General features: G+C 42.6%; 1 protein-coding gene across 1 annotated transcript in view; it reads right to left on the bottom strand.

Moving 5' to 3' along the window:
- Positions 1 to 17208, bottom strand: part of LOC147014748 (metabotropic glutamate receptor 6-like) — an 817753-nt gene that overhangs the window by 421091 nt on the left and 379454 nt on the right. The window contains exon 9 of the mRNA XM_085852974.1: positions 13294 to 13510. Within this exon, the coding sequence (XP_085709100.1) occupies positions 13294 to 13510 (217 nt within the window). The remainder of the gene's footprint in view (positions 1 to 13293; positions 13511 to 17208) is intronic.

The following is a 17208-nucleotide window of genomic DNA, read 5'->3' as shown; positions in this document are numbered from 1 at the left end:
AGTGCTGTTTGTGGAGAATGCCGTGGGACAAGTTGTGCCAACTCACAGCTCCCAGATTTCACTGATGACTATAATGATGACCTTGATGGGCATCTTCAGTAGGGTATTAATATGCCTGCAATGAAACACTAGCCAAAGAAGTGACTGTCATAAATTTGATCACAAAATATCGATATTTGGTGGCCATATTGGATTTTATTAAATTCATCCATCATTTTATTTAAACCCATGCAATCAAAATATTAAACCATCCCAAATTTAGCCTTTGATCCCCTCCAATATTCTAGAAATATAAACCGCTCAAACCTGTTGTCTGAGAATAAATATATGGCAAAATATTGATATTTGGCAGCCATATTGGATTTATGCAAATTAGGCGTATTTCCGCAACAGGGATTTCTTAAGACTTTTAGTATGGTGTTGTGGGGACCTCATAGGAATGCATTCTGCTAAAAAAATTCTGTTGCAATTTGTTCCCGATCAAATCTTATTTTGCCTGAACTAACAGAGTGAGGCATCAATATGGGTGCCGTCTCTTGAGTGGACATTACACCGTGTGGCACATCTGCTGGTACGAGATGGTGGACTTTAAAGATCCTATGGTGGCCTTCGCAAAGAGTTGGCGAGTTATCGTAGGCACACTGAACAAGTTATACATTCAGGCCTTGACAACTACTGGTAAGACAAAGGCAAACCATCCAATGCAATTCCTCCTGTGTCAGGCCCGTCGCTCGGGGGGGGGGCATTTGGGTGCAATGCCCCCCCATGGCGCATCTGGTGCCCCCCCCCCACGTGTACGCCACCCATTTATGCCCTGTTGAAACCTGTGAACAACTTAGTGTTTAAGGATGAGCGCCCACTGTGAACTGCTGTTTAAGAGTTCACCTGTGTGAACTAAAACCCTTATTCCAGATGTTCAACATGGTGAATAATAAGGCCTTCTTGGATAAACTGTTCTTTAATAATATCCTTCTTTGAATAACAGTCAAGAGATAAGTGTGCGCTTGCCAGCTCATCTCCAAAAGCAATTGGCAAGACGATACAGTCCAAACCCACAAGATAAAAGATAATAACACAAGCACCAACGCCAGCAGACAAGACCTCGTGTCGAATGTCGAAGTTGTACGTGGTTATATATATATCGTGGATCATTTAGTTTTAAGGAATAGCCAATCAGCGTATTCCATATGGAGACCCTATTGAGCAGGTTACCTGATTGGTTGTAAATTAGGTATAAATGTAATATAGTGATAATATGATAATATGATTAAGGAAAAGACAAATTTACATTATTAAAGATGAAGTGCACGTGCACCTGGTGACCTTCACAACCCGTCAACCCTCCATCTTACAAAAGTAATTTTATAATAAAAATTAAAAATGTGTGTTTGCAATCATGCTTGCATTTGAAATTATGCAGATAAAACCCGTTTTTGATGCATGGATCATTTAATAAATAAAACCATCAACCGTCAAATCTCGCAAGTCGCGAGATTAGTGACGCGAGTCACGAGGGACGAATCACAGAGCACGAGCTTGCAGCAGGAGAAAAAGACGTGGATGATGGATATACGAAAATGGCTCAGAAAAGGAAAAAATGCAAGCGACGAAAATGAAGATGATGAAAGACATGTGTGGGAGGAGGGGGAGGAGGAGCAGGAGGAGGAGGAGGAGGAGGAGGAGGAGGAAAAGACGATCATGTCGATGAAATACCGACAGAAGCTGGCCAACCTAGCCAAGCCAGCAACGTCAGCCCTGCGGCTGTAGCCCCAGCGCAGGCAGCCGAGTTGCCATGCTTGGCTGCAGCCTCGGGGTCGGGGTCGGGTGTGACTGTCAAGCCGCTTCCCGATGATCTTGGAAGTGAGAGACCGAATCAAGTTGTTCTCCAGCGGAACCCTGGCCATCTGTTGCAGAACAAGAGTCGCTCGTTTGTGTCCTCGTGGTACCAGACTAATGAATGGCTGGAATACAGTGTGCAGACAGATGCAGCATTCTGCTATCCATGTAGGAAGTTTAACACCGCACGTGGCCCAGTGGACTCTACTTTCACAGTGCGAGGCTACCGGAATTGGAAACATGCAGTTGAGAAAGGCAGGGGGTTTCACAAACACGCAACTTCAAAGGAACATTTAACTTGTGTTTTGAGGTGGAAGGAGAATGAGAGGCGCATCTATTGTGGTAAGGAGATTTCCACACTCCTCAATGCTGACCAGCTAAATAGAAACCGATACTATGTATCGGCTCTTATAGATGTTGTGGGATTTCTCGCCAAAAATCAGATACCTTTTTGAGGGAGCCTTAATAATTTTGAAGATATGTCAGACGGGAACAGTGGGCTCTTCCTCTCGCTTTTAAACTACACACTCAAAAAAGACACCGAGCTAGCCGAAATAATGAAGCATATCCCATGAAACGCAAGCTATACTAGTCCGGAAATGCAGAATGAACTGATCTGCACATTGAGTAATGTTGTGACGGATGCCATCGTGGAAGAAGTGGGCACATCGTGGTTTACCATCAAGGTGGATGGGACGAGGGACCCCACTGAATGTGAGAACATATCAATCATCATTCGCTTTGTATCGGCATCAAATGAAGCAACAGAGCGTCTACTCACAATAGCTACAGCCGACGCTGGAAATGCAAAAACATTGACAGACCTAATAATTGCAGAGCTGACAAAAACAGGACTTGACACATCAAAAATATTAAGTCAGGTGTACGACAGGGCTTCGGTAATGCCTGGGAAGCACGGTGGGGTGCAAAAGTTGTTGCAAGAGATATTGGAAAGAGAAATCCCCTATGTGCACTGCTTAAATCACCAACTCCATCTGGTAGTTATCCACGCACTGGCAGCAGAGAAAGCTGTCACTGATTTCCTCGAGGTTTGTTGTTGCCTGTACAAATTCTTCAGAAAGCCCACTGTTGCTGCACAGTATAAAGGTGAGCGGTTAAAACGACTTCTTGATCAAAGGTGGACGGGACATTTAGCCACCGTGTCTGTGATCATAGGATCTTTTAAGGATATCACATCCTTACTGTGGGAGATTGATGCAGTGCGCGCCTACGGTGCAGAGATGAGGATGGAGGCTATTGGGATTTTGCGGGAAATCTCTGGGCCTGCCTTCATGTTCATTGCTATCTTTGTACAAAAACTGCTGATGTTGTAAGATGGCCCTAACAGACTCTTGCAGGCAGAGGACATGGACTTGCTAACGGGGTTGGAACTGGTGGCGAGTGCTACAGAGTGCGTGAAGAAACTCTGCTCTGAGGATGAGTTCACTGATCTGTGGAACAAGGCCAACAATGCTCACACTTCTACACCTGCACCACCAAAACGGAGACGCACAACGAATAAGAACTTGGAACAGTTTGTAGTTTTGGAGACCACAGGACAAAACAATGACAATGACAAGACGGAACTGCAGAGGGTTTTTTACAGCGCAATTGACACTGTGCTTGGCGAGATCGCTCAGCGCTTCAGTGAGCGCAACACACAACTCGCCCGTTCACCCGCTGCCTTGAATCCTGAAAATGGCACGTTTTTGGATCCCCACTTGCTCCAGCACATCATGACATTAACAAAGTCAACCATCAGTGAAACAGAGTGTGTGGTTGTGGTTGCAGTGTGGTTGTGGTCAGCACCCGCCGTGGTCGGCTGCTTTGTACTTCTGATGTTTAAGTTAAATGTTGTGTTTGGTGCTTTGCATATCCCATATCTAGTGCTTTGTGCATAACCTTACCTCTGTGTCATTGACTGCTTTAAATGCGGACCTTGTGGTATCTTCAGGCTGGTCGTATTTGCTGTTGATAGTTTAACGTGATGATCGCAGGTCATCCTACTGCATCTTATTTCAAAGTGCACTGATTCTGGTGCCAACCTCCCCCGTTTAGTCATTGTATCTCTGGTATATTAATTTTATAATGCCAATTCTTCACAACACCTTGTATAAGTGCACCTGAATTGGTGCCAATTGTCTAATCATTGAATATTTGCATTGTGAATGTGCCAGTTTGTTGCGGCTCTCCTGCATTCGAATAATTTTAGGCCAAAAACATCGGAACATATTAAATCTAGCTGAGATCAATTTGGTTAGTATGCGACGGCAACCTTAGTATAGATGTGTCAATGCTGCATGAATACAATAGTATACCGGGTTATCAAAAATATTAAATATAATAATTGTGCCCCCCCCCCCCATCCAGTTCATATGCCCCCTTAATACTGAGCCCTGGCTACGGGCCAAACCACTTCAAGCAGAGTACCAGGATGAAAGAAAAGAAAGAAGCAGGGAGAACAGATGAAACTGGCTGGTATTCATAAAATACATACACCGTGCAGTCTTGAGAAGGACTTGGTGCGAGCTAACTTTTTTGTTTTTTAAGGTTTTTTTCATTTGAAACAATATGGCTGTCAAACCACGTAACTGATGACGTCATCTTTATCAAACCATATCTCCCAGAGGTAGTTGATCAATTCGTTAAATTTTGCATTGATAGATTAAGCGGTTTCTCCTGCGAAGATTTTCAAAGATTTTCCCTGCAGTCCAATATGGCTGCCAGACAACGTGACACATGATGGTCATTTTTAGGAAAATCCTGTTCAAATTTCAAGTCAATCGGATGAAAATTGAGGATTTCAGAAATTTGGCCGATGTTGACCTTTTGGCCTAAGTTGACCTCAAAAATAATTGCTGGTTGGATTTAGTGAGGTGATATGGACATCCTGTTCACATTTTAAGTCAATTGGATGAAAATTGACAATTTCAGAAATTTTGCCCGATGACGTTTTGGTATCTGTTGACCTCAAAAATAATTGGAAGTTGAATTCAATGACCAAATGTGCAAATCCTCTTCAAATTTCAAGTCAATCAGATGAAAATTGACAATTTTAGAAGTTCTGTCTCTGGTGACCTCAAAAATAGTTGGTGGTTGAATTCAGTGACCTGATATGCAAATCTCATCAATTGGATGAAAATTGGGTATTTTAGAAAATTGGTTGATGTTGTTGACCTAAGGCCTTTGTTGACCTCAAAAAAGTGACCAGAATATCACAATCATATAACACGTGGTAAAGTTTCCATTTCCTCCGCTGAACGTTTTTTGATGTACGCTCTTAACAAAATGTAGACACGATGTACGACGTGCAACTATACGTACGTATGCTACCGATCGCTTAACCATACTTTTCGCTTCGTGAATGCAGGGTAAAAAATATACCATCAGAGATGGGGAATCCCCCACCATTGAAAAATAATTGAAATCAGATAAGCACTTTTCCATTTCTTAAGAAAAACATTTTTTTCAAGATGACTGCACCAGTCGGCCATCTTGGATCTGGCCACGCCCAAAATCAATAGGGTTCTTCCTTTTCAGGTGGTACTTGTTTGACCCAAATTTCAAATCGATATGGTGAACAGTTTATGAGTTATCGCACTCACAGCTATAAATGTTGACGCCCAGCCAGCCGGACGGACGGACCGCCCCAGTCAGCAATCTTGGATCCGGCCACGCCGAAAATCAATAGGGTTCTTCCTTTTCAGGTGGTACATGTGTGACCCAAATATCAAATCGATATGGCGAACAATTTATGAGTTATCGCACTCACAGCTATAAATGTTGACGCCCAGCCAGACGGACGGACAACCGGACGGACGGACAGCCGGACGGACGACCCGGGTGACAACAATATCCCCCTTCCGCCACGCGGCGGGGGATAAAAAGGTATTACTGGAAAGTTGTAGAAAAGAATGGAGTAAAGGGAAAAGAGGTTGGGATGGTAAAATGGATGGGAGGAAGAGGAAGAGGACTCAGAGTATGTGGTACTATAATGGCGTAAAACACTCAAGCAAACCAACGTCTTCCCTCACAGGGATAGTGTGAGATTATTGGTCAGGGGTTACAGGGAGCAGGTAAAAGACAAGGTAAGATAGGGGATGTTGGCTATTGTAAAAACTCCTTGGTTTTAAGCATGATGTATTATGCACTCATTTCCGTTTCCACGAAGGATGAGTCAGTGTGCTCGGTGATGGCCTGCAGCTGAGGGCCCGCGTGTTTGGTTCTGGAGTTTTTGAGTTAACTTGTACATTTAAGAGGGAATAGATAGGGTTTAGGGATAGGTAAAAGAACCAGATTGATAGAAAACACTGGGGATGATTGCAACAGTTGTGTGTTAAACATCTCGTGATAAACAATGTTGTGTGTTAAACATCTCGTGATAAACATCTCCCCGGTGCCATGTTGAACCTTCCTATGAAATGCTGACTGTTCTGCAAATTATACTTTTATATTTCTTCATTTATCATCTATATTAAAAAGCAGGAGTGTCTGTCCGTCTGTCTGTCTGTCTGTCCCCAAACTACTCCCTCATTTTTGGGGCTAGCCCTGCCAAACCTTCTGTGGAACATTTTGGGGTCCCAGCCAGTGTCCTCAGGTGGGTTGGAGGTTTCGTAAATACCTCAATAGAATTATAATCTTGTGTTTCGATCCGTACGAAGCTGCTCCGTACCCGGTTGTAACATCAGAATAGCGTTTGTAACATCTTGTTTTGTTATATTAATGGTACAGTATTAATTTGTGATTGGAATGATGCTGCTGTTGAAATGAAAATATAAAGAGATCGAGTTTAAAGGAGAATCAGGAAATTATGTGAGGGTTTCCACCGATGACATTCGCAGATTTAGCATTTGCAGTTTCGCCATCAACACCATTGAAATATTACCCACCTTACTTCTGCGGCAGTCAGCCTGAGTGAGTTTTTAGCTCAAGTGCTTCACGAACCGGCTGTCCATGCCTGATGTGGGTGTCATAGGAATGTGGAATTTATTGGTTCATGGTTTGGCATTCGCCGGTTCCACATTGTCTGTTTGCATTCGGGCTCCCTCCCATGAATACCACGCTAGTTCTACATAAAACAAGAGCGAAAATTGTTTTGCAATACATGTCCCCGTCCAATGTGATATTTGCTAAGTCCAAAAAGGGCATACCTTTAGACACACTGTACATATCATATCTACATTCCTCTTGGCAGTCTGTTTTGCATCAAATGCTCATGGTCTGACAAATGGAACATGTACATTTCAGGCAAGACTCCCATTTATCTTGTCTCTGCAGAAGGATTCTCGAGTGAACCAACCTATCGCCTTCCTTGCTTAACCACCGGAGGAAGTCCAATCCCTCAAACTTCTGGGCCTCATAATTAGCCAGGGCCTCTCCTAGACAGACTGTATAATAAAAAAGACCGTCCCCAAATGCATGTTTTTCAGCCTCTAAACTTTATGTCCAAGGACTGAACAATCGTAAGCTCATGTCATCAGATGAACTTTATCAACTGCGACGTCTTTCAGCTTTTCACAGCCATTTAAAAGGTGCAATACTGGTCATAATCAGGAAGAGCCTATGGCTGTTTTCCATGAAAATGCAGTCGGTACAAAACTTGACTACTTGAACAAAATTATACATGAAGTAGTGGCTCTACTTGTGACCTTAAATATATTTTTGTCAAATAGTATAATCCTTGGACAGTAGGCCAAGTTATAATCACTGTAACAATGCAGTGCATTGATATCATGGATGCTGCTCACACACTGTAAATTATTTTGAATATTTATGGTAATGAGAAGTAGAGATTAAAAAAAAAAAATTGAAATTGCTCTACATTCATGCACAGAGCTAATCATAGACCTGACCTGAATATTTCTTGCACTGGATTCGTGATAACAACGAGAGAACCAAAGGGCATTGTGCTGGTAATGGCCGAGATAGCATATCGTTATTCGGAAACCCTTCTTGTTTAGGCTCGCTAAAAATATGGCACACTGCGGTTATTCCGTCACTGGGATTTTACTGGCTCAATAATCTTACGTACGTGTGCTCCTCTACTCCCCTCATCCCCATCCAATTCCTACCCGACTTCCCCCTCCTGGACCACACCTGGAAAACACATCATCCAGAAGGAAAAATTCCAATTTTCTCTCTTTATCAGGATATATGCTGTTACATTCAGCTGCACACTAAATTAGTGAGACGGAGCCACTGAACAGAAATCCACGAGCAGGGAACATTTCATGATGATGTACAAATATGAAGGTGTGGTGGTGGTCGTATGGCAGCTTAGCTGCCGGGGTAGCTATCATTTCTTGAACTACGACTGTGTCGCTGATGCAGTGCCCCTCTACCAGTGCACATGCTGGAAGTTCGAGTACTCATTTCGCTGACCTCGGAAGGATGACAGGCTGAATCAACCCCCTGGTGTATTAGTTCAGCGGCTGACGGGGCTTGAACTCAGGACCCTAGGATCCCAAGCAGCCACCATAACCACTGAGCCAACACCAGGCTTATGAAGGTGTAATGGCTCAGAGCTGTGTGCGAACAAGTAGATGATTCCAAAAGGCCATTTAATTTTGAGCAGATATGGCTTCGTTGGTTGTCCGAGCGAATCTGGATTTATTCAAACTCTTTGATGAGAGGACGAGGATGTCAAGCAGTTGGAACTCTGTAATCATTCTTACTACCCAGAGAATTCCATCAATAATAAGAATGACCGCACTGTGGTCATAACCAGCAGCACAAAATGTATTCTTTTATTTTTTTGGCCTCCTCTGTCAACTCAAATCCCTCATTCTTGCTCATGTCCCCATTTTTCCATGTGGTGAAAGCTGAGTCTGAGAATAAAAAATAAAAAAATCATAACCCACAAAGCTCAGATGACATTCTCTAATCTGTCTCATTAACCTTGTGCCGTGTCTGTCCCATGTTCCCAGCTGTTATATGAATAATATGAGAATGAATAATACGAGATGGATAAGATTCATACAAGTCATTCTGAACAGGGGATGATTTACTCTATATCTGTCACCTCAGTTTTGTTGTGTGTTTTTGTCGTGTGTGTGTGTGTGTGTGTGTGTGTGTGTGTGTGTGTGTGTGTGTGTGTGTGTGTGTGTGTGTGTGTGTGTGTGTGTGTCCGTCTTTCGCACTCCCGCTCTCTCTGTGGTAATAAACCTTTGTTCATAAAATCCTGTAGGTGGTCATTCGAGGTACGGGACTTTACCATCAAGTGCAAGTGAATTGGCTTTAAAAATCTGGTAACAGGCCGATTGGGAAATGCACATTTAAAGCACCCTTAAAAGAGTTGACTTGTCGCAGTTCCTAGATATCAAAACGGTTATATCAGACCGAGCTGATTCTTCACACGGTCACGGATTGCTTAACCCCAATATGTGGGCCTTCCAAAAATCATGTAACGCTTTCTTTTTTTTTTAGAGATGCACGTAAACTTAGTGTAACGCCATTAAACCTCACTAATAATTTTATATTTGACATGTGATTCAATTTTTCGTGGTCCCTCATCGTGAGTAACACTCGACCCAACCAAAACCAATGGAAATTTGACCCAACAAATCCGGACAGTGTATAATTATCAGCAGAGGCCTACAGGCCAAATGTGTTAGGCCCACCAGGAAACCAAGATGGCGGCCATATCATTTTGTTTGGGTGCGATGGTGGGTGCAGTCAAAGACAGATGTGGGTGTGGTCCGGCAGCTGTCCGACCAATGGGTGCACATTTCAAAAATCGACCCCCAACAAGAACATGAACATGATTGATATGTATGATATCAATGCACAACAACAACATAAACAACAACAGCAGCAATGGGAAACTCTTGTGGACCTGTGGCCGATAAAAAAATACTTTCGAGGTTTAATAATGGTTCACTGCATGGTACACTTATTCTGTCGGACGTATAAAAGTGACCAACAGAACATGCCGCCTTGTTTAATTATATTTAAATAAGATTATCAAGGTAATAGGATAAAACAAAAAAACAATAGTTTCTGATTTTAAAGCAAAAGATAGAGACAACAAACCCCTGTTAGAGGTTGGTGGGAAAAAGTAGTTATTCCTGATAATATGATGACCTGGGGAGCGTTCCGTCAGCAAGCGCGCTTGCCATAGCTTGCCAAGCCAGCCATTCCGAATCAATTGCTTTGCAAGCCACTTGGCGAGTGGAGCAAGCAATCAAGGGAGATGATTGGTGAGCGGTAGGCAAGCCACTTGGCGAGTGGAGCAAGCAATCAAGGGAGATGATTGGTGAGCGGTAGGCAAGCCACTTGGCGAGTGGAGCAAGCAATCAAGGGAGATGATTGGTGAGCGGTAGGCAAGCCACTTGCGAACAGAACGCGTCCACTTATGTTGACAAAATGGTCGGATTCAAAATGATTGGTGGCTATTTCTTCAATTTTGCTCTCACAGAGGACCATATTGAAATGTGCATTTCATACTCTTCTTGTTACTTTTACTTTTCATCATCATTCTTTAAAATCTACAAACATGCAACATTTCTCCACCCCCCTCCCCAAAGTGCACAGTTGAATGTCCATCGTTAAGCTTGGCAGGGGGGGGGGGGATTCTCGCTCCCTGTTTATTTTTCTTTCTCATTCTTTTCTTCTTCCTAATACTCTCTGTAGTCACTGTTACTGCAATAAATTTGCTTGGGGAAGTTGTTGTCACAAGAGGATGGAGTAAAACTGAAAACGACGGTCCAGACAGCATTTACTTGAGTACCACAACAGAATTATTTCCGTGGAGACTGCCATGTTGCGAAGCGGTGCCAAGCGCTCCATTTTGTTGGAGTGCTTGCTTGAGTGCTTTGAATCAAGCAAGCTTCTTGCTAACAGAACATGCCCCTGGTGTTGTATGTATGGGTTGAGGTTCAACATGAAAATGTGTGAATTAGATAATTTGTGGAAATGTTGTTGAGCAATGCATGTATATGGGCGTGGCATTGGGCGTCAAGTGTTATTGTTTTGTGTGGGTCCCACGCATTGTTGCTTCGTGTGTCCCTCTTCCTTTGTTCATAAGGAACAAAGGCCGTACAAACGCCTTCCCCTGAAGGCCGTACAAACAACACAAGGTCATTAATGAGTAAGAGAACATCCTAACGAACAGTGAATGTTGGCCATGAACCCTTGTGCTACATCAGCACCTGCTGCAAGGACCCTGAGGAACAATGAATGTTGACCATGAACCCTTGTGTTACACCAGCACCTGCTGTAATGATCCTAACAAACAGTGGGTTCCTGCAGCATATCCACCCTGTTGAGGTATCCATTAGAAGTTCATAAGAACTTTAAATATAGTTATTACATTCTATAATTAAATACTGAGGTTAGTCGTGTAGTAGCTTACACTGCATTAGGCATTGGGCGGTTCGGTGTATTTCACAAACTGGAACTGAGTTGCAATGCGTATTTAATGATATATTGTTGATAATATTAACAGAAAACAAGAGAACTATCCCAGACTCATTAAAAATGTTTTTCTCTATCGAATAACCCCCAGCACACCTCCCCTCCCCTCACCACACCACCTCCTCCCACCACCCCACCTCTCCTCTTCCCACTACCCTACCTCTCCCTCCTTTCATCAGCATTTTTATGATTACTTGCATGTGCTCTCATCTATCACATATTCATTATAGCCACTTTTCATACAAAGATATTGCTTAATTATTTACATTTTTAGTGGGATACCAAAAAAGGTTTAACCTTTCTTTATCAAGCTAACAAGTGAGCACATACCTCAACATGTATATGCACCACACTGGTGTGGAACACGATGACGTCATTGAACGCAGCGATCTCACAAATGCCATAAATAAGTGTGAATTGAGAAATCACAGTTTTCTTTGAGTGAGGGTGTGGGGAGGTGGGTTGAGCGGCTCAAGATAACTTGAGGAAAGGTTATCCATCATCACTTTCAAACATGGCATTCTCCTATTCTGTTTGCCTATCCCCTTCTCTTGCTTTTGGAAAATATAATTTAGATATTTTATGTACCCTTTCCTCCTGGATGAAATGTAAATATTTCCCCTGAATAGTAACAATCACGCTGTCCTTCGTTTGTCAGTTTATACTCTTCGTGTACAATGTACAATTCTTGTAAATATTTAACTCAAAGTACATATTGCCTTTTGCAGCTTCTAAGGGTACATAGGTCAATTAGCTCTACAATATAAAGACAAACGGCTTTTTGGAGCAAATGTAAAGGATGGAACATCAATATATTAATCTTTACAGAAGTCAAACACACCTGCCTTCACGTGTGCACAGCACATGAATAATGGATGTGGAACATTGTCCCTCCTCAAACATACACAACGACCATTCCTACAATTCCCAGCAGTGACTGTGCCATACATTTTTAAAACATTGGTGCAACATAGTTGAGGCAAAAACACTTCATTGAACTCTTGGCTCTCCTCTACCATGAAGACCTCACCGCCAACAGATCCAGAGGTGCCATTTACCAAGTACGAAGGGCGCTCAAAGACTATTCCCTACCAAATTTGACCTTCTCAGCCCACTGGTCCACCACAATGGAGAAATACCCCAAATAATACCATATATGAGAAATCGGGGGGGGGTGGAATTGAAATTTTTCTTGAATAAATATATATTTTTAGATAATTTGCAGAAAACCGAAGTTGGCATCGCCTCAGTATACCCTGAAATTTTGGTGTCGATTGGCCCAAGGGTCTTGGCGTTGTTATGGACATACAGACACCGCTCTGTTTTATATATTAGATGAGAATATAAGACCCATCGCTTCGTTGGCGGATATACCAATCTTTGCTGTAATGGGTAATCAATAGGGCAAGAAGAAAAAGGATTCCAAGTGCAGGGATAACAAGCATCAAAAGTTGGCGTTTGCAGTTTCGCCAAGTGTACCCAAGTGTACCCATAAAAAAAAATTAACTTCATCACAAACCTTCCCAGAAGGTCGCCGAATCCATCATAGTTGGATTTATTGAAATCAGTTAATCTGTTCTCAAGTCATAACACGACAGACAAACAAACAGGCCAACACATATATATATATATATATATATATATATATATATATATATATATATATATATATATATATATATATATATATATCGTCATCATGAAACTTTTTAGCCTTTTTGGATTAGCGCATCTTATTCATTGTACTTTTTGTATGTTCGAACATCATGCACTGCATGGTTTCGGATGAAAGCTCAACACTTCAACTCTGTGTATCATATTCAAGACTGATGACTTGTTACTTCAAACATAGATTTCAGTGGCAACCTCATTCGAAAATGCAGGATAATATGATGATTTGTCACAAAATGAAGTATAATTCAGCATTTCAACAGCAATCTAATCACAGCAGTAAAATATTGTGAGAAAGCCAGACGACATGTGGTAAAATCGAAAACGACACACTGTGTAGTGTTGCAGTGGAATACCGTTGGCAGTGCGTACCTGCAGCTTGCGATAGCTGTCGGAAAGCTTCGACACCGCTCTCACCATAGCTACCCTCGGAGGCAAGTGTGTTGACGTATGACCAGCCGAGCACTCGGACCATGTCCACCATCGCCTGTGCCTGGTATGAATCCGGTGGGACAACTCGTGAGAAGAAGTCATAGCGCGAGTTCTCACTCAGTTCTGGTGCCGTAGATGCATAGCTGATCTGTGGAATCTGGATTTAAAAAAAAATGAGGTTGTTAGCTCTAACGTGTCATGTTAATGGAAGTAATGTCTTCATAAAGTGAAATGTAAATCATAAAGCTTGTGTAAAAGAATGTTCCTTGAAATGTTATTTCTTTGCAGGTTTTTTTTTATATCCAGTTAGGTGTATTTTAGGTGCATCACCTTTTCAGAAGTAACTATCTTACTTAGTGCTTCTTTCATAGGTACCCTATGTCAAGTCTTTCCTCTTCTCAAACAGCTTTACCCTGGCCATGTGTTTGGATTCAATCCCAATCAGCCAACATTTCACATGCTGTTGCTCCTCTTTCAGCAAAGGTTGAAGGCCCTAAATATATCAAACATGAGTTCAGGACCATTTTCCTGGACATATCTCAGGTATTCAACACAGTCTGGCATCTTGTTTTGCTTTTCGAAGCTCTCTGTCTTTATTTCTGGATTTCTGACTTCCTCCACTGAAGCAGTCAATGCATTGCCGTCAATGGAATCCTCTCCTCTCCTCTCCTAATGGAGGCTGATTACCTGAAGGCAGGTTGCTCAGCCTGGTGTTGTTCCTCATCTGCAGAACAAAAACCTCTCTGATGCTCTCGAAAATCCTCTTCCTTTTTGTGGATTATGCCACACTGTCGTACAGTACCCTCAGTAACACGAATATGAAGACGGCAGCTGTGTCACTCTGCTGCTCTGAAAATGATTAGACGCTCGTCTGATATTGGAACATGTCCTTTACACTCTCACAAGCATAGCAGAGAGATGTTGACTCTCACAACCCTCTTTTCAAACCTTGACAAAATCACAAGCTGGTCAAACACGAAGAATATGTCTTTCAAACCTGACAAATCTCACATTCTCACTCTCCAAAAGAACCGTATGGCAAACCACCACATCAACTTTCATAAGAATCCTCTTGAGGAAGTTCAGTCACTCAAATCCTTGGGTCTCACTATCAGCCATGATCTTAGTTGGCCTCCAAAGCCAGTTGCTGACTGGGTATACTTTGTTGTACAAAGTTATTCTTTGGCACACCTGAACACTTATCCACCTATAAAGCAGCTTGATGGAATACTGTTCTCCCCTCTGGACTGGAGCCCCTACCTCACACCTTGCTCAGATTGATGCCGTGGAAATGAAGGCCTTCAAGTACATTGGAATCTTCTGCGATGAAGCTAAGGACCTATTAACCTTCCCATCCCAGGCAGGTCGGTGGTCTATCTGTCTTCTACTGCCTCGTTTCTGGTTTCACACCCTATGGTCTTTCCATGCTTTGTCCACACCAGGTTTACGCAGGGCACACACAGTCCTTTCTAGTGAAACTCTCAGAATACAGAATCACTGCTTACTTCCACTCATTCAAATTGTCTTTTGTCCCCACCTGTGGAACCAATTTCCAAGTTCTTTTGAATCTCATTCATCCTTCCAGATGTTCAATACAGCTGTTCACCACCACCCCCCCATCCAAAACCATGATATTTTCTACCCTCATCAACCTCCACTCCCCACCCCCAAGCCCACTTCCTTCCACATTTCCAGTGTTTACTTCTGTATCCATCTTGTCCACCCCATGCATCCTCCACTACCCTTCATTCCCACACGCAAATAATTACTTATCCAAGTCTCCCTCTATTTTGTCCTTTAACACTGCTGTTGGTGTTTCCCCCATCTCTCGATTGATCCTTTTGTTATATTGCGTCCTCATCCCTTCAGTGTTATTGCTCTTCTACAAAACAAAAAAAATCCTGGAAAATCTCAGTCACACTCTGTTGCTTGGGAAGGATCATCCAACGAACCCACATACCTATTTGAATGCACTGAGACTGAGAGATGCTGAGTCTCTTACACTGAGACTCACATACACTGAGAGATGCTCAGTCTCTTGAATGTCTACACCTCACCATCAGCCATGAGCTATCGTGTCTGCCCCCATAGCAAAGCTGACTGCCAAACCCAACCACAGACCATGCATTCTCTGTTGTTCTCGGTTTTTCCTTGAAAAATGAGAACTACTCACAGTATATAAGTCCTTTGTCCATTTTTCAATGGAGTACTGCTTTCCACTATTTATAGCATCATGTCTGTCTCTCGGGGATTCTATGAAATCTAAAGCTCTCATCAATGGAATCTCCCAGGATGAAGCCGAGACACAAGGTCTACTGCTCTCACATCCCAGTTAGGTCAGTGGCCTTTCTCTGTGTTATATCATCTCCTCTAGCTTAGGTCCCTTTGCTTTATCAGCCCTACAAACCTCCCCAGCAACTCTATGCAGGATGTACTTGCTCTTCCAGTAACCCTCTCCCAGTGAAACTTCAAAAAAATCGAAGTTGACTGCACACCTCAACTTTTTTAGTTTCTCGCTTCTCCTGTATGTGGAACTGTCGTCCAGAAGCTGCGCCATCCCACTCTTCCCTGCAGTACGTGAAGCCAGTAATGACCCCCTCTCATGTCATCGTCAATCCTTACCCACAATCTTTATAAACCCCGTGAACCGTTTCTAACCCTAACCTCTTAGTTGCAGGTTGCAGTGTTATATTCCCTCCTCTCTTCTCTTTTTCCTGTTCATTCATTCCCTTTCTCATTGTGTTCAAGCGTTTCCTCACTGACCTACTCTCAGTTTATACCCTCTGTCACCTTTCTCTTTCATGAGCCTCGATATTGTGGAGAAAGTAACACAAAATAAAAACAACTTACTGGTCCTGTTACATTGAATTTGACAAGATGAACAATTCAACAAGACTGACAAATAAATAAGATGAATGTTTGGATGAAGAGTATTTGTCCATTCAGTGTAATAGTGTACGACATGTTCTGTCCAATGGCATTTGGCAGTTTAAAATGACAGTATGTGTGATTAGAGCATTTCACTTAAGTTCTACTGAATCATGATCTGAACCTTTCAATACACTGGCTTCAACACTGCCCTCCATAGTTCAAAAATTCTATCTATCTCTATTGGGTCGCCGAAATAGGTGTTGGGTCACCGAAATTGGTGACCCTTATTGTCAGTAATTCTGTCTGTTTGTTTGTTTGTTTGTTTGTTTGTTCATTTGTCATCAGCATAATTGGTAGTAAACGTGGGCGGATTTTTGACCAAACTCGGGTGGTAGGTACATCTTATGACCTAGTGCTTTGGAAATTGTGATGGTTGCGAGGGACGCTTTGGTTCCCTTGCAACAATGTAAAAACCTTCAAAATCGGTACCGTTCACGCGAAATCAATTCCGAAAGCCATTTTCCCACGTCGGGTTATGAAATTTGGCACGAATGATCTGCAGGTGATGCTCTATAAAATATATTCCGGTTTTTGTGAGAGATGGAAAACTTACCCGCAGCGCCCCTTATAATTAGGGTCTGTGCGAAAATTGGCGAAAATTGAAGGCCCCCTAGCGACCAGGTGAGTGCATCAATACGAATGAAACTTTTCAGGTTCATGGTACTCAATGAGTACTGCAACTTTGCCTCAGGACATATTGACCGAATTCGCTTAGGTCAGGGGTCAAAGGTCAATTCGTGCAAAAAAATCGATAATATGCGAGAGCTGGAGGTGCCTTCGCGCCAAATGCTACTCCTCCTTGGGTTATGGTCGGACGGTCATGAAAATTCACACGAATCGTCTGGAATACATTGTGCACAAACGACGGAGCTGGATTTTCAATTTAGATCTTTGTTCACCCACAGCACCCCCTCGAACTTTGGG

This window comes from Eptatretus burgeri, chromosome 13 (genome assembly GCF_056783735.1).
Source record: "Eptatretus burgeri isolate ZD-2024b chromosome 13, Ebu_testis_v1, whole genome shotgun sequence".
NCBI classification, from domain to species: domain Eukaryota; kingdom Metazoa; phylum Chordata; class Myxini; order Myxiniformes; family Myxinidae; genus Eptatretus; species Eptatretus burgeri.
This window is presented reverse-complemented; position numbering and strand designations above follow the sequence as displayed.